Below are 17,584 nucleotides of genomic sequence, written 5' to 3' on the forward strand. Positions count from 1 at the left end.
ATGAAAATATTTTCCCTTTTGACGTTACATAGAAACCTATACTGAATTGTCTAGTCAATTAACATGTATTTATTGAGACTTAAACACATGCCCACAATGTGCCTGGTACTGTATAAGAAATAAATTAAAAATATAAGATACACAGAGATCTTTTTCTTACTGTTTGTTGTCCAGTATTTATTTTTAATTTGCAGTGCACCCAAAAGAACTTAAAATGTCTTATAAGAAACACAAGGGTAAGAAATAAACTAGAGTCAAGAGTGAAGCTAATAGAAAAATGTATGCTGTCAAGCTGGGTACAGTGGCTCAGGCCTATAATCCCAGCACTTGGGGAGGCCGAGGCGGGAGGATTGCTTGAGGCCAGGAGTTTGAAACTAGCCTGGGAAATATAGCAAGACCTGTCTCTACAAAAACATAAAGCATAAAAAAAAATTAGCTGAGCCTAGTGGCATGTGCCTGTAGTGTTAGTTACTCTGGAGGCTGAAGCAGGAGATTCACCTGAGCCCAGAAATTCGAGGATACAGTGAGCTATGATCGTGCCACCACTCTCCACCCGGAGTGACAATGAGACCCTGTCTCAAAAACAAAATGTATGTTATAAGTAAGCTATAAACTTTGCTTTTTTTTTTTTATTGTTGTTGTTGTTGTTTTTGAGACGGAGTCTTGCTCTGTCACCCAGGCTGGAGTACAATGGCGTGATCTTAGCTCACTGCAACCACTGCCACCCGGGTTCAAGTGATTCTCCTGCCTCAGCCTCCTGAGTAGCTGGGATTACAGGCACCCGCCACTATGCCGGCTAATTTTTGTATTTTTAGTAGAGACAGGGTTTCACCAGGTTAGGCAGGCTGATCTTGAACTCCTGACCTCAGGTGATCCACCTGCCTTCGCCTCCCAAAGTGCTGGGATTATAGGCGTGAACCACCACGCCCAGCCAACTTTGTTTTAATTATCTGAGCAGCTAATGCAAAAAGAGAAACCTGGGTGGACGTAATTATTTATAGATTAAAAATAAGGCAACTGCTTAGGAGATGCACAAATCTGATAATTAGATGAGTTTTTAGAAAAATCCTGATGAGATCCCCTCATACAGAAGACATTGCTGTAATGAAGTGTCTTCAATCTGTGTCTTCAGATACATACTTGTTTTAAAACATGTTCCTTGGTAGAAAGCGAAAGTATATTACTGAAGTATAATTTGATAAAAGCAATTTGAATGGGAGATCTCACACAAAATAATCTACAAACATGATTCTCTCTTGTTCCTGGAGTGTACTTCCCACCATCCTTTTAATCTTTAGATCTAATCTCAAGCAGAAATTTCTCTACAAACCTTTTCCACATCTTCCTAAGTCAAAGCCCGCATTTATAGATTCTCATAGAACCATGTATAGGTTTGTGGCATTTGTCCTCTTAAGTGTGAATCTACTCAAGGGCAAATGGTGATAAAGGCCTCACATTGCTGCTCTGTTTTACAACTCTAGTAATTTTTACCTGACAAAAATACATAAAGGCAGGCATGTAAAGACTTCTAGACTGCTACCTTGTCCTTCAAACAAAAATTTCTTTTTTTTTTAATTAAAAATAATTTTTTTTAAGTCTCACTTTGTTGGCCAGGCTAGAGTGCAGTGGTGCGATCTCTGCTCCCTGCAACCTCCTCCTCCCAGATTCAAGTGAGTCTCCTGCCTCAACCTCCCAGATAGCTGGGATGACAGGCATGAGCCACCGCGCCCGGCGTAAAACAAAAATTTCATAGTTTTCTAGTTTAAGAAGGGAATTGAGCATGCTGTTAGCATTCTCTCTCTCTCTCAATTAAAATGACTATTAAGAAATTTTTAAAAAATGGTAAGTCCATTACAATGAAGAGAAAAAGGTTGGAAGGGCCAACAGAGTAGAAAGGGACAGAGAAGTTGGAAGCTGGTTGATGGATGAACTAGAGTAGATGAATCTGGAGCCCAGAATCCAGAGCTTTCAAAGCTGCAGCGGAGCTGGAGCGCCTTTCCTGGCAGAACCCCAACAAAGTTCTTGGCTAGGAGTTGGAAGTAAGGAGGGTGGAAATGAGAAGGTAGTGCTAAAACATGGAAATTAATTTAAAGCCTGTGTATAGACCATCCCCTTAGCCAGCTGTCCATGACAATGGACAGGCTTTTTGAGATAAGTTGAACAAACTGCCTGAGAAGAACTGGGACTGCTGGGTATGGCTTTGGGACCCCAGAGTTAAGCTCTCTTCCAATGGCTTTGAGGGGTCCCTGCCCTAGGGCTGGCTTCCCACTCTAATGCCAGGTGCCAGTCAGCAAGCCTCCCACATACACAGAGCTCCCAGTCAACCTTTCTGTTTTGGAGATAGTATTATCTTGAAAACAGACCAGCTGCTTAGAATAGTGAAGTTGGAGACGGAGTTTAATCATCTAACATACAAGGAAAAGCAGAACGTGAATGACAGAGACCAAGAGAAACACAACAGCGGATCCTCAAGGAGACAGACGAAAACTTTTAAAACTTTGGTTAATGTCATCTTGGAGACATCAGAAAGTTTTTGCGTTCATAAAACCAGCACATGGTGCTCTGGAGAAAAAAGGAACGATCAAGAAAGAAGCAAGCATTCTTAGAAATTTAAACGTGATTGCTGTGGAGAAAAATAGGGAGGCACCAGAAGATAATGGCAAGGAAATCTTCTAAAATGCAGAGGGAAATAATGATAAAAAATATGAGACAACATACAGATAAATAGCTAATATTTACTGAGGCAATTTTTTTGTCAGGCATTATTCAAAATGCTTTGTGTTTTAATTTATGTTAATCCTCACAACCACATTATGAAGTAGGTGCTCTTATTCTCATCTTTTTAGAGAGGCAGGCACTGATAATAAGTCACATGGCTAGCAAGTGACAAAACAAGCTCAAATTCAAGCAGTCTATTTCCTCTTGGCCTTACTGTATGGCACTGAAAACAGTCAGAAGCCCTGAAATGGTGTGTTATGGTAAACAGCTCTCCTGTTTCCTCAGCCTTGGTTTTCTTATTAAAATGCAGGGAATAGCACCTTCCTTCTATGTGAGAGGATTAAATGAATTGGCATTTGTCATACGGCAGACACTCAACAAATGGTAGCTTTCTTTCTGGTTTTATTCATTCCCCTCTCTTCGGCCATGAGGGACTGTGCCTTACTTAGCTTTTAATTCCCTGTATTCATCACAGAGTTTGCTACATAATGTCAAGTGAGCATTATGAGGGTGATACAGTTGACTGAGGAGTCTCTAAAAGGAGTGTTCAGGGGAAAAAAGCATGTAAGAACAATGTGATCCTGAAACACAGCACCCTTGCCTTTGAAAATGAGATATGGGGGAGTATACCTCCACTTGAGATAGTTGTAAAGATAACTGATCAGAGGAGTGCCAGGATTTGGTTAGGGTGGGGAGTGAAGGGGACGTAACAGGCTAGCGTTTTCATTGTGCATTGTGATTATGGCCATAGGAATAAAATGAGGAAATTGAAAGGTAGAGGGTAGGGACATGAAATAGAACTTAACTTTCATCACTCACCTCAGTGTAATAAGAGTATTCTGAAAGAAGACAATGGGTTTTCTTAAACCTGTATTTTACAACTTGGGTCCTGGAAATACAAATATAGTAAGTGTTCTGGGAGCTCATATCTAAAGCTACTTGGGTCTGAGTCTTCCAGGCAAATGATCTGAAAAAAAATTTTTTTTCTAAAGTGTTCTTATGTCTTTTAAGTATCACCAAAATGAAATAATGGTTCTTGCCGGGTGCGGTGGCTCACGGCTATCATCCCAGCACTTTGGGATGCCAAGGTGGTCCCAAGGTCAGGAGTTCAAGACCAGCCTAGCCAACATGGTGAAACCCCATCTCTACTAAAAATACAAAAATTAGCCGGGCATGGTGGCATACTCCTGTAATTCCAGCTACTCAGGAGGCTGAGGCAGGAGAATCTCTTGTACCCAGGAGGTGGAGGTTGCAGTGAGCAGAGATCACACCAGTGGACTCTAGCCTGGGTGACAAAACAAGACTCTGTCTCAAAAAAGAAAAAAAAAAAAGGCCAGGCACGGTGGCTCACACCTATAATCCTACCACTTTGGGAGGCCAAGGCTGGTGGATCACCTGAGGTCAGGAGTTGGAGACCAGCATGTCCAACATAATGAAGCCCCGTCTCTACTAAAAATACAAAAAATTAGCCAGGTGTGGTGGCGGGTGCCACTCAGGAGGCTAAGGTAGGAGAATTGTTTGAACCTGGGAGATGGAAGTTGCAGTGAGCCGAGATCGCGCCATTACACTCCAGCCTGGGCAACAAGAGTGAAACTCCCGTCTCGAAAAAAAAAAAAAGAAATAATAGTTCTTTTTTTTTTTTTTTTTTTTTTTTTTTTTTGAGAAGAAGTCTCACTCTGTTGCCAGACTGGAGTGCAGTGGCGCAATCTCAGCTCACTACAATCTCTGCCTCCCAGGTTCAAGCGATTCTCCTGCCTCAGTCTCCCGAGCAACTGGGATTACAGGTGTGCACCACCACACCTGGCTAATTTTTGTATTTTTAGTAGAGATGGCGTTTCACACGTTGGCCAGGATGATCTCGGTCTCCTGACCTCGTGATCTGCCCACCTTGGCCTCCTAAAGTGCTGGGATTACAGGTGTGAGCCACCACGCCTGGCCAAAATAATGGTTCTTAATGCCATACTTCTCCAGGAGCTTCAGCTATCTTAAGTGTAGCTGAGAACTGGGCAATAAGCACAAGAGTCTCTGAGGAGCCACAAAAAGGGGCCTAAAGATGATATGCACAAGTTCAAGTATAGTTTAACAAGAACCACCCAGGTCTTCACTGAGAATCTTAGCTTTTTCTCATTTCTTTTTTTTTTATTATTTTATTTTATTTATTTATTTTTGAGATGGAGTCTAGCTCTGTTGCACATGCCACCATGCAGTGGCACGATCTTGACTCACAGCAACCTGTGCCTCCCAGGTTCAAACGATTCTCCTGCCTCAGCCTCCCGAGTAGCTGGGATTACAGGCATACACCACCACGCCCGGCTAATTTTTGTATTTTTAGTAGACTGGGTTTCGCCTTGTTGACCAGGCTGGTCTCGAACTCCTGACCTCATGTGATCCGCCTCAGCCTCCCAAAGTGTTGAGATTACAGGCGTGAGCCACCGTGCTCGGCCTGTTTTTTTAAATTTTATTTTAAGTTCCGGGGTACATGTGCAGGATGTGCAGGTTTGTTACATAGGTAAACATGTGGCAATGTGGTTTGCTGCATCTATCAACCTGTCACCTGGGCATTAAGCCCAGCATGCATTAGCTATTTATCCTGATGCTCACCCTCCCCCATCTTTCTCAGTTCTATAAAGCTGATTTATCTCTTGACCTACCAGTTAGAAGCAGTGAACTAGGAGGAAGGCAACATTGGGCTGCTAGGTAATATTTTTAGAGAAAAATTGGACCTAAATACTACAAAATATGTAGCAAGATGGAGTCATTTAATATATTATTAAGTTGCTTTATTCCTCCCAAGCCCCAGTACTCTAATCTGTGGTCATTATGCTAATTCCGGGATAACAATGAAAGGTTAAAAGATGCCCAGAATAAGAAGGTACTATTATCAAGAAATCAATGAATATTTTAACATTTAGAGATGCGACTTTAGCCAACTGCAGATTTACTTAAGTGGACATCTTTTGATGAGGGAAAGATAAGTAAACCACTGTTGTCCTAAGGAGCAGTGGGGTGCTAGAAAGAACTCTGAGGATGGTTTGGAGACATAGATTTGTCTCATGATTAAGTAATAATATTAATAATCCTCAGGATTAAGTAAGAATAAAATGAGATGATGTATGTGCAAATGCCCTGTAGATTGCAAAGGCTGATGCAGATTTATTTTTATTTCAATAGTTTTTTAGGAACAGGTGGTTTTTGATTACATGGATAAGCGCTTTAGTGGCGATTTCTGAAATTTTGGTGCACTTGTCACCTGAGCAGTGTATGTACACTGTACCCAGTATGTAGTCTTTTATCCCTCACTCCCCTCCCACCCTTTCCCCCGTGAGTCCCCAGAGTCCATTATATCATTCTTATGCCTCTGTGTCGTGATACAGATTTCAGATTATTTTTCAGTTTGCTCATTATGTTTTAAAATATTCTCCCAGCACTTTGGGAGGCTGAGGTGGGAGGATGGCTTGAGCCTAGGAGTTCAAGACCAGTCTGGGCAATATGGTGAAACCTGTCTCTACAAAAAATAAAAAATTAGCCAGGTGTGATAGTGCAAACTTGTAGTGCCAGCTACTTAGGGAGCTGAGGTGGGAGGATGGCTTGAGCCAGAGAGGTTGAAGCTGCAGTGAGCCATGCACTCCAGCCTGGAATCGATCAAGACCCTGTTGATGGATGGATGGATGGATGGATGAATAGATGAAAATATAAGATAAAAATATAAGTAAATACTCCTCAGAAATTTAACTCTGATGGATTGCTTATCTAAAACATTACTGACCATCTCTGCAAATGTGCCAATTGCTTTCCAGATTTCTATATTCAGATGAAGTTCAAATTGGTCCAGAAACAGTTATGACCACTCTTTATACTGCCAAGAAATATGCAGTCCCAGCCTTGGAAGCACACTGTGTAGAATTTCTCACCAAACATCTTAGGGCAGATAATGCCTTTATGTTACTTACTCAGGTAAGTAAATGTAGCTAAGGTATGTATCATTGTAGTTTTAAAATTGAGTAAACTATATATGGGCATTTAATATTTCCTGGAGAATTCTAGATTATAATTTTAAAGTATATATAATTATTTTTATAATACAAATCAGGGAAACATGTCGGATCTCTAAGATTTTAGAATTGAAAAGTGTGTTAGAGGCCATGGATCGTGGTTCACGCCTGTAATTCCAAGACTCTGGAATGCTGAAGCGGGTAGATCACTTGAGGTTAGGAGTTCAAGACCAGCCTGGCCAGCATGACCCCGTCTCTACTAAAAATACAAAAATTAGCCAGCTGTGGTGGCGCGGGCTTGTAATCTCAGCTACCCAAGAGGCTGAGGCAGAAGAATCGATTGAATCGGGGTGGCGGGGCAGACACCCTGGGAGACAGAGCAAGACTCCATCTCAAAAAAAAGCATGTTAGAGTTAATACGGTGCTGAATCATATAGGTGAAGAAGCTAAAGCCTTATATATATGTGGGGTGTTGTGACTCAACGTTAGATAGCTATTTAGGATTGGAGTTGAGATTGAGATCCAGTATTGTTTCTACTTATGATTGAGAGTATGATAGCATGGAATTTTATATCTTCGTTCTCAAATTTTGCTGGATCTGGAATAAAGATGGAATATTTCAAGTCCTGAAAAGTTCTAAGATTAACGATCTTTGGACCTCTAATCTGGAAACTTGCTGATCTACTCCTGGAGGAGTTAAAGTTTTAGGTTTATGTGAAATATTCTTTTTCTGACATTTTTAAGTTTTCACTAAGTATAGGATCCATATAGAAAACTACATAGATTGTGGCTGGGCAAGGTGGCTCAAGCCTGTAATCCCAGCACTTTGGGAGGCCAGGTGGGCAGATCACTTGAGGCCAATAGTTAGAGACCAGCCTGGCCAGCAAGGCAAAACCCAGTTTCTACTGAAAATACAAAAATTAGCCGAGCATGGTGGCGCATGCCTGTAACCCCAGCTACTTGGGAGGCTGAGGCAGGAGTATAGTTTGAGCTTTGGAGGTGGAGGTTGCAGTGAGCCGAGATTGCGCCATCGCAGTCCAGCTTGGGTGACGGAGGGAAACGCTGTCTCAAAAAAAGAAAAAAGAAAAGTACACATATTCTAAGTGTGTAATCTAATGAATTTTTACAAACCGAACACAACTGTGGAACCTTTAACCAGTCCTTAACATATAGTATTTAGCATTTGTTACATGTGTGTAATCTGAGCTTTATACTTTGTATATCAACAGTTTTTTTCTTTTTAGACAATGTTGTAATCCTATGTAAACATTGTTTTAAAAATTCTAAGGTGATAAAATATCCCATTTGACATTAGTACTGGAAATAATTATTGATGGCCCCTAACTCAACCCTCTCATTTTACAAACGGGAAAATTAAAACCTGGGGTAATTAACTGCCTTTCCAAACCCTCATAGGCTAGGTAGGGCCATGGCCTAGAGCTCTTGTTTTCTAGTTCAGTGTTCATTCTATCATTTAGAAAATGTTTGGTACCAGCCGGTCGTGGTGGCTCATGCCTGTAATCCCAGCACTTTGGGAGGCTGAGGCGGGCAGATCACGAGGCCAAGAGATCGAGACCATCCTGGCCAACATGGTGAAATCCCCTCTCTACTAAAAATACAAAAATTAGCTGGGCATGATGGCATGTGCCTGTAGTCCCAGCTACTCAGGAGGCTGAGGCAGGAGAATTGCTTGAACCCGGGAGGCAGAGCTTGCAGTGAGCATAGATCACACCACTGCACTCCAGCCTGGCGACAGAGCGCAACTCCGTCGCAAAAAAAAAAAAAAAGAAAGAAAATGTTTGGTACCATTTAAAAACATCTTCTGTCATGAAGTATTTGTAGTTACAGAAGAAAGAACATTCTGATGTCACCTCTTCTTGGACATAATTATAGAACTCCACGTATGCCAGACACCAAGCTATCCCCTTTACATATATTATGGCACTTACTCCTCACTATGATGCTGTGATGTAGTTTAATATTATTATCCCTTTTTTTCTTTTTTCCTTTTTTTTGAGGCAGATTCTCACTCTGTTGCCCAGCCTGGAGTGCGGTGGTGCAGTTCGGCTCACTGCAGCCTCCACCTCTTGGGTTCAAGCGATTCTCCTGCCTTAGCCACCCGAGTAGCTGGAATTACAGGTGCGCACCACCACGCCCGGCTAATTTTTTTATTTTGGTAGGAACGGGGTTTCACCATGTTGGCCAAGCTGGTCTCGAACTGCTGACCTCAAGTGATCCACCCGCCTTGGCCTCCCAAAGTGGTGGGATTACAGGCATGAGCCACCGTGCCTTGCCTATTATCTCCTTATCCCCTTTTTAAAGATGAAAAATGGAAGCTTACAGAAGTTAACGTCTTATTACACTAGACAGCAGTGGTAAAACTGAGGTCTCACCTAAAATCAATAGTTGTGAAGGTTTAGTGATACTGATAATAATAGCAGAATGTACTGGGAGATGATTGTATGCCAGGCACCTTTCTCAGCACTTTATGTACATTAATTCATTTAATCCTCACAATAACTTTATGAGGTGTAGGTTTTCAAAGTAAAGGTTTTCTTATTATCACCATTTTATGTAAGGAAATTGAGGCACAGAGAGGTGAAGTAACTTGACCAAAGTCATATAACTAATAAGTGATATCTCTATATTTTTTCCTCTTTTTTGAATTTGTCATTAAAATCTAATAAATAAGTTGATATTCATAAGATTCTTTATTGTCCAAGGAGTTTTAATGCATGTGGAGACGATCACTTAACTACTTTTATTTTAAAGGTGAGATATAAATTCAGAAACCAATAAACTAAACTTTGGCAATTAAAATGCAGATTCTGGTTCAGTAGGACTAGAATAGGGCCTCAGAGTACATTTCTAACAGGCATTCAGATGACACCAGTGTTTCTGGAGCACATTTTGGGTAGCAGGGGTTAACAGGTGTCACTATGAGAAAAAAACAACTTTTCAGTATCTTGTTGGTCTGAGATTCCGCTATTACATTTTTCACTGGTGGGTCATGTGAATTAGCCCATAAATTGTCATGTGAAACTTCTTGTTCCTGCCAAGTGAGTCATGTGAACTGAGCATGTTCATTTACTTAGGAGGGCCTTTGCCAGCTTCTCTCTAAAGCAAAGTCCCAGTATACTGTACCAGCATGATTTATAGAGGGAAAAACACTTTTTATGAAGTGTTATCAAAGATAATGCCAAAGTCAAAGTCAGTTTTGAGAAAATTTATTTTACCCTAAATAGCAGCAATAGATTCCATAGGAAATTTGATATTGCCTGTGTAAGGAATGACAGACATTTGCTACCCTGAATAAGATAATTTTTATAAAAAATTGTTTTTCCTAGAGTGAAAGATCAATTTTTATATGAACACCAACTAAAAATATAATTGAGTTGGCCAATTAAAATGTCTTTTGAGGCTGGGAGCGGTGGCTCACACCTCCCAGCACTTTGGGAGGCGAAGGCAGGCAGATCACGGGATCAGGAGATCGAGACCATCCTGGCTAACACAGTGAAACCCCGTCTCTACTAAAAATACAAAAAAAAAAAAAAAAAAAAATTAGCCGGGCGAGGTAGCGGGGCGCCTGTAGTCCCAGCTACTCGGGAGGCCGAGGCAGTAGAATGGCGTGAATCTGGGAGGTGGAGGTTGCAGTGAGCCGAGATCACGCCACTGCACTCCAGCCTGGGCGACAGAGCGAGACTCCATCTCAAAAAAAAAAAAAAAAAAAAAAATCTGTTGATATTAGAATTTCACTTTATAAAAAATGTACTGTTTCATACTTTGAAAATGTATAACTGTGGTCCTAGACTAGATGCTGTAGTAGAAGGAAAACTGTTATTAAAAAATGTTGTTGGGGCAAGTGACAAAACTGAAATACAGCCAGTGGATTAGGTAAAGATACTGTATTGATGTTAAATTTATCAAAATTAATTACTATGATTATGTAAGAGAATATCTTTAATCTTAGGAAATTTAAGAGTAAAAGCCCTCCAAACCTGGTGGCTCACGCCAAAAATCCCAGCACTTTGGGAGGCCGAGGTGGGTGGATTGCTTGAGCCCAGAAGTTGGAGACCAGCCTGCGCAACATGGTGAAACCTTGTCTCTATTAAAAAATACAAAAGCCAAGCAAAGTGCTTGTAATCCCAGCACTTTGGGCAGGTGGATCGCTTGAGGTCAGGAGTTGGAGAGCAGCCTGGCCAACACAGCGAAACCCTGTCTCTATTAAAAATTCAAAGATTAGCGGGGTGTGGTGGCAGGTGCCTGTGGTCCCAGCTACTCAGGAGGCTGAGGCAGGTGAATCCCTTGAACCTGGGAGGTGGAGGTTGCAGTAAGCTGAGATTGTGCCACTGTACTCTAGCCTAGGTGACAGTGAGACCTTGTCACCAAAAAGGAGAGTAAAAGGCCATGATGTGTGCAACTTACTCTCAAATAGTTTAGTCTCTCCTCCCAGATAGACGTGTGTGTGTGTGTATATATATATATATGGAAAAAAATTAATAAATGAGGCAAAATGTTAAATAATATTTAGATAAATCTGGATAAAGGATATATGGGTTTTCATTGCACTATCTTTTCAACTTTTCTATAAATTTGAAATTCCAAAGTATTTTTGTGTCTGAACAAAAAAGATACAGTTAAAAAAAAATAAGGAAATTCCAAATGAAAAATAGTTTGAGGGAAAATTGCATGAGATAGATTTAATATTTGTTAATACAAATTTTTTATTTAGTGCTAAAATTTAAAATTTGACAAAGCAAATTATTGTAAACAGGCTCAGTGTATAATCTAGGAAGTGCATTTTCAAACATTCGAGTATTCTATACATATTTTATGTTATATGTAAATGTTTTAAATTTAAAAAATATATATATAATTTTTAAAATATACTTAAAAAAATTTAAAGCCAGTATGTTTAATGTTTTCTTTTCTCCCCCATAAAACACATGATAATTGTTTAGATATTTATCAGTTGTTCAGTAGTGTCTGAATTATTGAATACTTTAAAATGAATTTTACTGTAAAATTAAATGAAGAGTCATCATCATGCCAAATAATTAGTGTCATTTATGATATGGTTAATTAATTGGCAGTATTCTCAGAAGGCTTCTGCCCAAGCCAACATAAATACCTTTGGGCATTTAGTGTTTGCCCATCCTCTAAAATGTGAAGAGAACTGACCCCAGGCCAGAATGAAAGGTTGGTCATTGGCATGCCTATCATCATACCTCCTTTTTCAGTGTTTCAGCTTTTTAAAAATCTTGCTTGAGTTTGACTTGGACTCACCCCGCTTATAAACTGTTTTTTTTTTTTTTGTGGGGGAGGGTTATAACATATGTATTGATAAAGCACATATTGTAAGCTTGACTTCTAACATCTTAAAGCCAAAATTAGTTCTTCTGGAATTCTACAGTACATATTCTTGCTCATTATATATTCTGGCGTTTTTGTTCATTATTAGGTTTGTGTAGTTGTAGATTGTTCATTCTCATTGTTGTATAATATTCCGTCATGTGAATTTTATGTATTTGTTCTTGTGTTGTTAGACCTAATTTTGCTTAGGTTCCCAGAGCTCTCATGCTCTAAAATTCTAGTACCCTATTCTCTCCTCAAAATCAAAACAGGCAATGGAAGAGAAAATCTGATATTTGTACTGTTGTGCTTGACAATTGATATTATAGTTAGTGAAAAGACTATAAGATTTAAGTACTAGCTTTGCAACATACTTAACTAGATGATCTTAGGCAAGTCACTGTACCTCTCCAAACCTCTGAAAATGGGATAATAATGTAAGCCTTATCTAACATAAAGGGTCCATTAAAGATCAGAATAAGTAATGTATAAGAAAATAGGCTGTACACACACACACACACACACACACACACACACACACACACACACAAGCACACAAAAATAAAAATAACAGGATTGGTATTGGTAATGTGAATTTGTTCTTAGCAGGGCATTTGTATTTTTAGCTTTTCATTTCTGATTGTAGAATGAAAAGTTTTAAGAATATGTAGACATTATCACATGTATTTTAAGTAGATATTTTTACATAATTAGCAATTACAACTATTGACAATATTAACTTCAAATATGTACAGTCTGAAGGTAAAATAACTATGAAAGTTAAATAACTATCTCTTTATATGTTTAGGCTCGATTATTTGATGAACCTCAGCTTGCTAGTCTTTGTCTAGATACAATAGACAAAAGCACAATGGATGCAATAAGTGCAGAAGGGTTTACTGATATTGATATAGGTAAGTTCGCTATGAAGTAAATTGTTACATTTTAAGTACAGTTAATGCCTTACTTGTCAGCCTTGTTGGAGGAGGAGCTATTTTTAAATCAGTGGCTTTCCCAAATGATTGAAGTCTCTCTAAGAGTTTTGCTTTCTTTTGTTTTGGTGAAAATATTTCTAAAAGTCTTAACTACCTCATTGCCTGTTAAAAGATTTCAAATCAAATAAATATTCATTGAATGCCCACCATATGCATGGCATTATTCTAGGGTCCATAGGAAATATAAAAAGGAGTAAGAGGTGAGTTGTCTTGTTAAGGAAACGTCTAATTGGAGAATCAAAGAACAAATATTTGAAAATTAAGATTTAAAACGCTAATAGAAGAGAGGGCATTAATACCTGGGTGATGAAATAGTTGGTACAGCAAACCCTGATGACACAAGCTTACCTGTGTGACAAACCTGCACATGTACCCCTGAACTTAATAAAAATTAAAAAAAAAAAAAACCGAGAGGACATATGGTAAAATGTGATTTCTGTCTTTTCTAAATGAGATATGTAGAAAATAATTACTATGCAAATCCAGAAAATGGAGCGATTACTTCAAATTGCAGTAGTGTTAGGAAAATTTTGACAGAGGAGGTTCTGATATGAGCCTTAAAGAATGGATAGCACAGTAGGTCCTTGAATAATGTCGTTTCATTATAATGTTGATAAGAAAAAAATGGACTCCTGGCGGGGGCCACGATCTATAGGGTTTACATGTTCTCCTGTATCTTCGTGGTTTTCTCCGGGCACTCTAGTTTCCTCTCACATCCCAAAGATGTGCATGTTAGGTTCTTTGGTGTGTCAAAATGGCCTCAGTCTGAATGAGAGTGTGTGTGAGTGTGCCCTGTGATGAAATGATGTACTGTGTGGGATTGGTTCCTGCCTATACCAAGCCACTAGGATAAGCTCCAGCCACCTGAGACTCTGAACTGGAGTAAGTGGATTGGAAAATGATTTATCAAGTAAAAATTTGTAAAGTATATGATTATCATACAAATGTTTGATGATAAATGACATAGTATGAAAGCGCTCGGCAAGTCCACTATGTTATTTGCTTTTGAACTGCGTTGTGTGGGAGGTGCTCCTCAAAATTTTCACTTTGTAAACGTTTATTCCTGGATTTAACCCACCACCAGTATGACCACTGTCACTCACTGATTCACCAAAAATTGGGTAAATGATTCTCTTTCTTGTCTTTACTAATCTTTCTTAAATGTATGTATAGCTCACATTTATTTCACTGTTTAATTTAGAAGTGCTTTGAGTCTTTATTTAGAAGCTTGGTGGTATTTTTGTGACCAGAAATATGCCATAGGAACTTAACTCTTGTTTGTATCAGTTAGCTCATGGTAAAATTGCTTTCGTTAGACATTGTTTCATTTGAAGTCACAGTTTCCAAGAACCCATACATTGAGGACTTAATGTGTTTGGATAGTGGAGAGGGGAGGGCATTAGCGGCAAGTGGAAACTCAGGAAGAAGTGTGTAAGAGGAAGGAGGTGCAAAGCAAGTTAAAGCCAGGTGATAGAGGACCATCTAATGATAGGCTAACGATGTACATTTTGTCTTGTAGGAGAGTAAAGAGATCTAATCCAGGCCCATGGCTTTAAATACTGTCTTTATGACGATAACCCAAAATATGTATCTTCAGTCCCTGTCTTCTTCTGGGCTACAAACTCATATACCCAGCTGTCTACTTGACATTCTCATTTGGAGATTTATAGGCATTTGAAACAGAACAGCTAAAGGAGAACCATTGATTCCTCTCGCTGTCTGTTAGGTCGCTTCTGTTCCTTTCCAGCTGTTTTCAGTCTTCCTTAACAACACCACCATGAACCTGATTGCTTGGGCTAAAAACTCCAGTTATTCTTGATTATTCTTCCTCTGATACCCCACATGCGGTCTTATCAGCAGGTGCTCATGGCTCTACTTTGAATATGTATCCTGAATCTGACCACTACTTACCATATCCGTGGCTACCACCTAGTCTAAGCCACCATTCTCTTTCACCTGGATAATTGCAGTGGTCTCTTGTAGTCTCTCCTTTCATCCAGTCTTGCTCCCATACACTCGATTCTCTACATGGCAGACAGAATGATCTTTATAAATAAAAAATCAGCCCATATAACTTCCTTGCTTCCAGTGTCTTCCCACTGCCATTTGCATAAAATTTAAATTCCTTATAAAAGCTCACAGGAATACAAGGCCTGTGGAGTCAGGCCTTGTATTTGTCAGCCTGTGGTAAGAAATAGACCCAAAAGTGCAGACTGGCTCAAACACAGAAGAAGTTTATTTCACGCTCATATAACAGACCAAGGGAGTATTATAGTCAATAGGTAGTTCTTTCTTGTTGTTCTGTCATGCCCTAGAGCCTAGCTATTATCTATGTTTTGCTGGCAGATGGGAGAAAGTGTGGATAGGGAAAATACCCACAGATTAAAAGCCTTGACCCTGATATAGCACCTACATTTTGGCTGTTACTTTATTGGTCCCATTCAGTTGCAAGATCTCACCTAACTTTGGAGAAGCCAGGAGATGCAGACTAGTCACACCCCAGGAAGAAGAGAAAACATCTTTGGTAAATAGGTGGAAGTCACTACCTACATCTGACTTTGTCTCCTACCATTCTCCCCCTAATTCAAGTCCCATATGTGCTGGCCAGGATTATTTATATTCCATTCTTTTGTATTTGCTATTCCTTCTGATTAGGATCCTTCTCCCCCTGAATCTTTGCATCTCAGATTAAAGAAGACCTGAGACTTCAGACCTACTTAATTAGATACCGTGTTCCCCTAAGCAATCTCTATTCCATTACTCTTGCTCTGATTTATTTTCCTTGTAATACACATTGCTCTCTGAAAGTCTTATCTAGGTGTTTGTCTCTGTGTATAAATATGTTGATTGTTTACTTTTCTCTCCTAAATTGTAAACTCCTTGAAGGCAGGGACTTTGTCTTGTGTACAACTCTATCACTAGCACCAAAGACAGAAGAATATAGTACATGTTCAGCTGATATTTGTTGATTAACTGGACTGACTGGATGTGTCTAGAATAATGCTTTTTCTTCCCATCTTGGCTGGCTCTCACACAGTCTTAAGATCTTGGCTAAAATAACACTTCCATATGACTCATTTTTTGAGAGCTGATACCCCACCCTTGTCCATGATACTTGTTATATTCCTCTGTTCTGACATCCTGTTGTTAGTTGATGTATTGCACAGTACCTTGGGAACAAATAATACACTGCTTATAATATACTGAAGGACAGGGACTAAATCAGATTCCTCCGCACCACCTGCATATGGTGTCTGTTGAGTACTGGATATTTGAGAGCCCTAAACACTGCCCAAGTTGTTAATGAAACATTGCTTAATCCTAAGATTTCCTCCCTGTTAGGGGCTGTCAGATGCTTCATTTGTTCTTCAGTGTGTTCTCATTTGAAGTATTACTGCCTGCATCTGGGTAACTTACACCTTATAAATAGCTCTTAAATTATGCATGCCGTTGGAGCCGGGGAATCTTAAAGTATGTGCCTTGTACAGGGTAGAAGCCAATAAATATTTGGTCATTTGTTTGATTCACAGTTGTTTATATGAAAACTCAGTATTGTGTTACATTTATGAAACAATCTGTTGTGTTTTTCTGATCTTTATTTGGTTCTCAGCTTTAACTTCGTACTTTAACACATCTGCCAGTAGAAGACCTATGTGTTTGTCTTTCTACCCCATAGACTAGTTTGTTTCAAATGTACTTGTTAAAAATTGGTAATTAATTTAAAAACATTTTTTATGAATGTTATTATTTTTGGTTTTTTTTGGTAGAGACGGGGTTTCGCCATGTTGCCTAGGTAGGTCTTGAACTCCTGGGCTCAAGCCATCTGCCTGCCTCAGCCTCCCGAAGTGCTGGGATTACAGGTGTGAACTATTATGCCCAGCCCCAAAAATTGGTAATTCAAGAGAAGACTGGGAGCTGAAAGAAAGGGCTGGCTTCAGGAGCTTTTTATAGCTGTCTTATATTCTCAGGATGTTTTTTCTCCTCTGGGATTTGAATATGTGTTCTGGAGGAAGAGATACTGTTTCTTACAGCCTTTTGCTAAAGAAAGAAGATAATTTATCATGTTGATAGAACGAAATAAATTTACACCAAGGGTAGTATGATGTGCTTTTTTTTAGTAATAAAGTTTATGTGTTTATCTCTGTGGATGTTATTAGCATACCAAGTGGAGACATGTAAGTTCAAAGTCTTCTGGTTTTCCATCAAATGGTTGTGGCATATTGATTGCATTTAATTTACTTGTGAAAGGGCTTCATGGTGCCATAGTTTATACTCATCTGCTCAGCTACAATAAGAGATACTAAAGTTTAATTTTTTAAAATTATATGTAACCAGTTTATTTTTAACATGTTATTAAGCCTCTACTGTGTTCTTGGGACTATGATACCTTTGCTAGGATATTACTTATGTCTGATATTAAGCAAATATTTGGCTCTTAGCATGTGTAGACCATTGCAGAAAAGTTTTTTTTTTGTTTTGTTTTTTGAGACAGAGTTTTGCTCTTGTCACCCAGGCTGGAGTGCAATG

At 39.3% G+C, this 17,584-nt stretch overlaps 1 protein-coding gene and 1 long non-coding RNA gene across 3 annotated transcripts in view; one reads left to right on the forward strand and one right to left on the reverse strand.

Annotated features, from left to right (window-relative positions):
• The window catches only part of BTBD1 (BTB domain containing 1), a 53,916-nt gene that overhangs the window by 7,140 nt on the left and 29,192 nt on the right, over window positions 1-17,584 (forward strand). For both annotated transcript variants that reach the window (XM_002825766.5, XM_009250115.3), the window contains exons 2-3: window positions 6,516-6,672; window positions 12,871-12,976. In XM_002825766.5, the coding sequence (XP_002825812.1) occupies window positions 6,516-6,672; window positions 12,871-12,976 (263 nt within the window). The remainder of the gene's footprint in view (window positions 1-6,515; window positions 6,673-12,870; window positions 12,977-17,584) is intronic.
• The window catches only part of LOC129050178 (uncharacterized), a 53,552-nt gene that overhangs the window by 2,012 nt on the left and 33,956 nt on the right, over window positions 1-17,584 (reverse strand). The window lies entirely within an intron of this gene.

This window comes from Pongo abelii, chromosome 16 (assembly GCF_028885655.2).
Source record: "Pongo abelii isolate AG06213 chromosome 16, NHGRI_mPonAbe1-v2.0_pri, whole genome shotgun sequence".
Classification (NCBI taxonomy): domain Eukaryota; kingdom Metazoa; phylum Chordata; class Mammalia; order Primates; family Hominidae; genus Pongo; species Pongo abelii.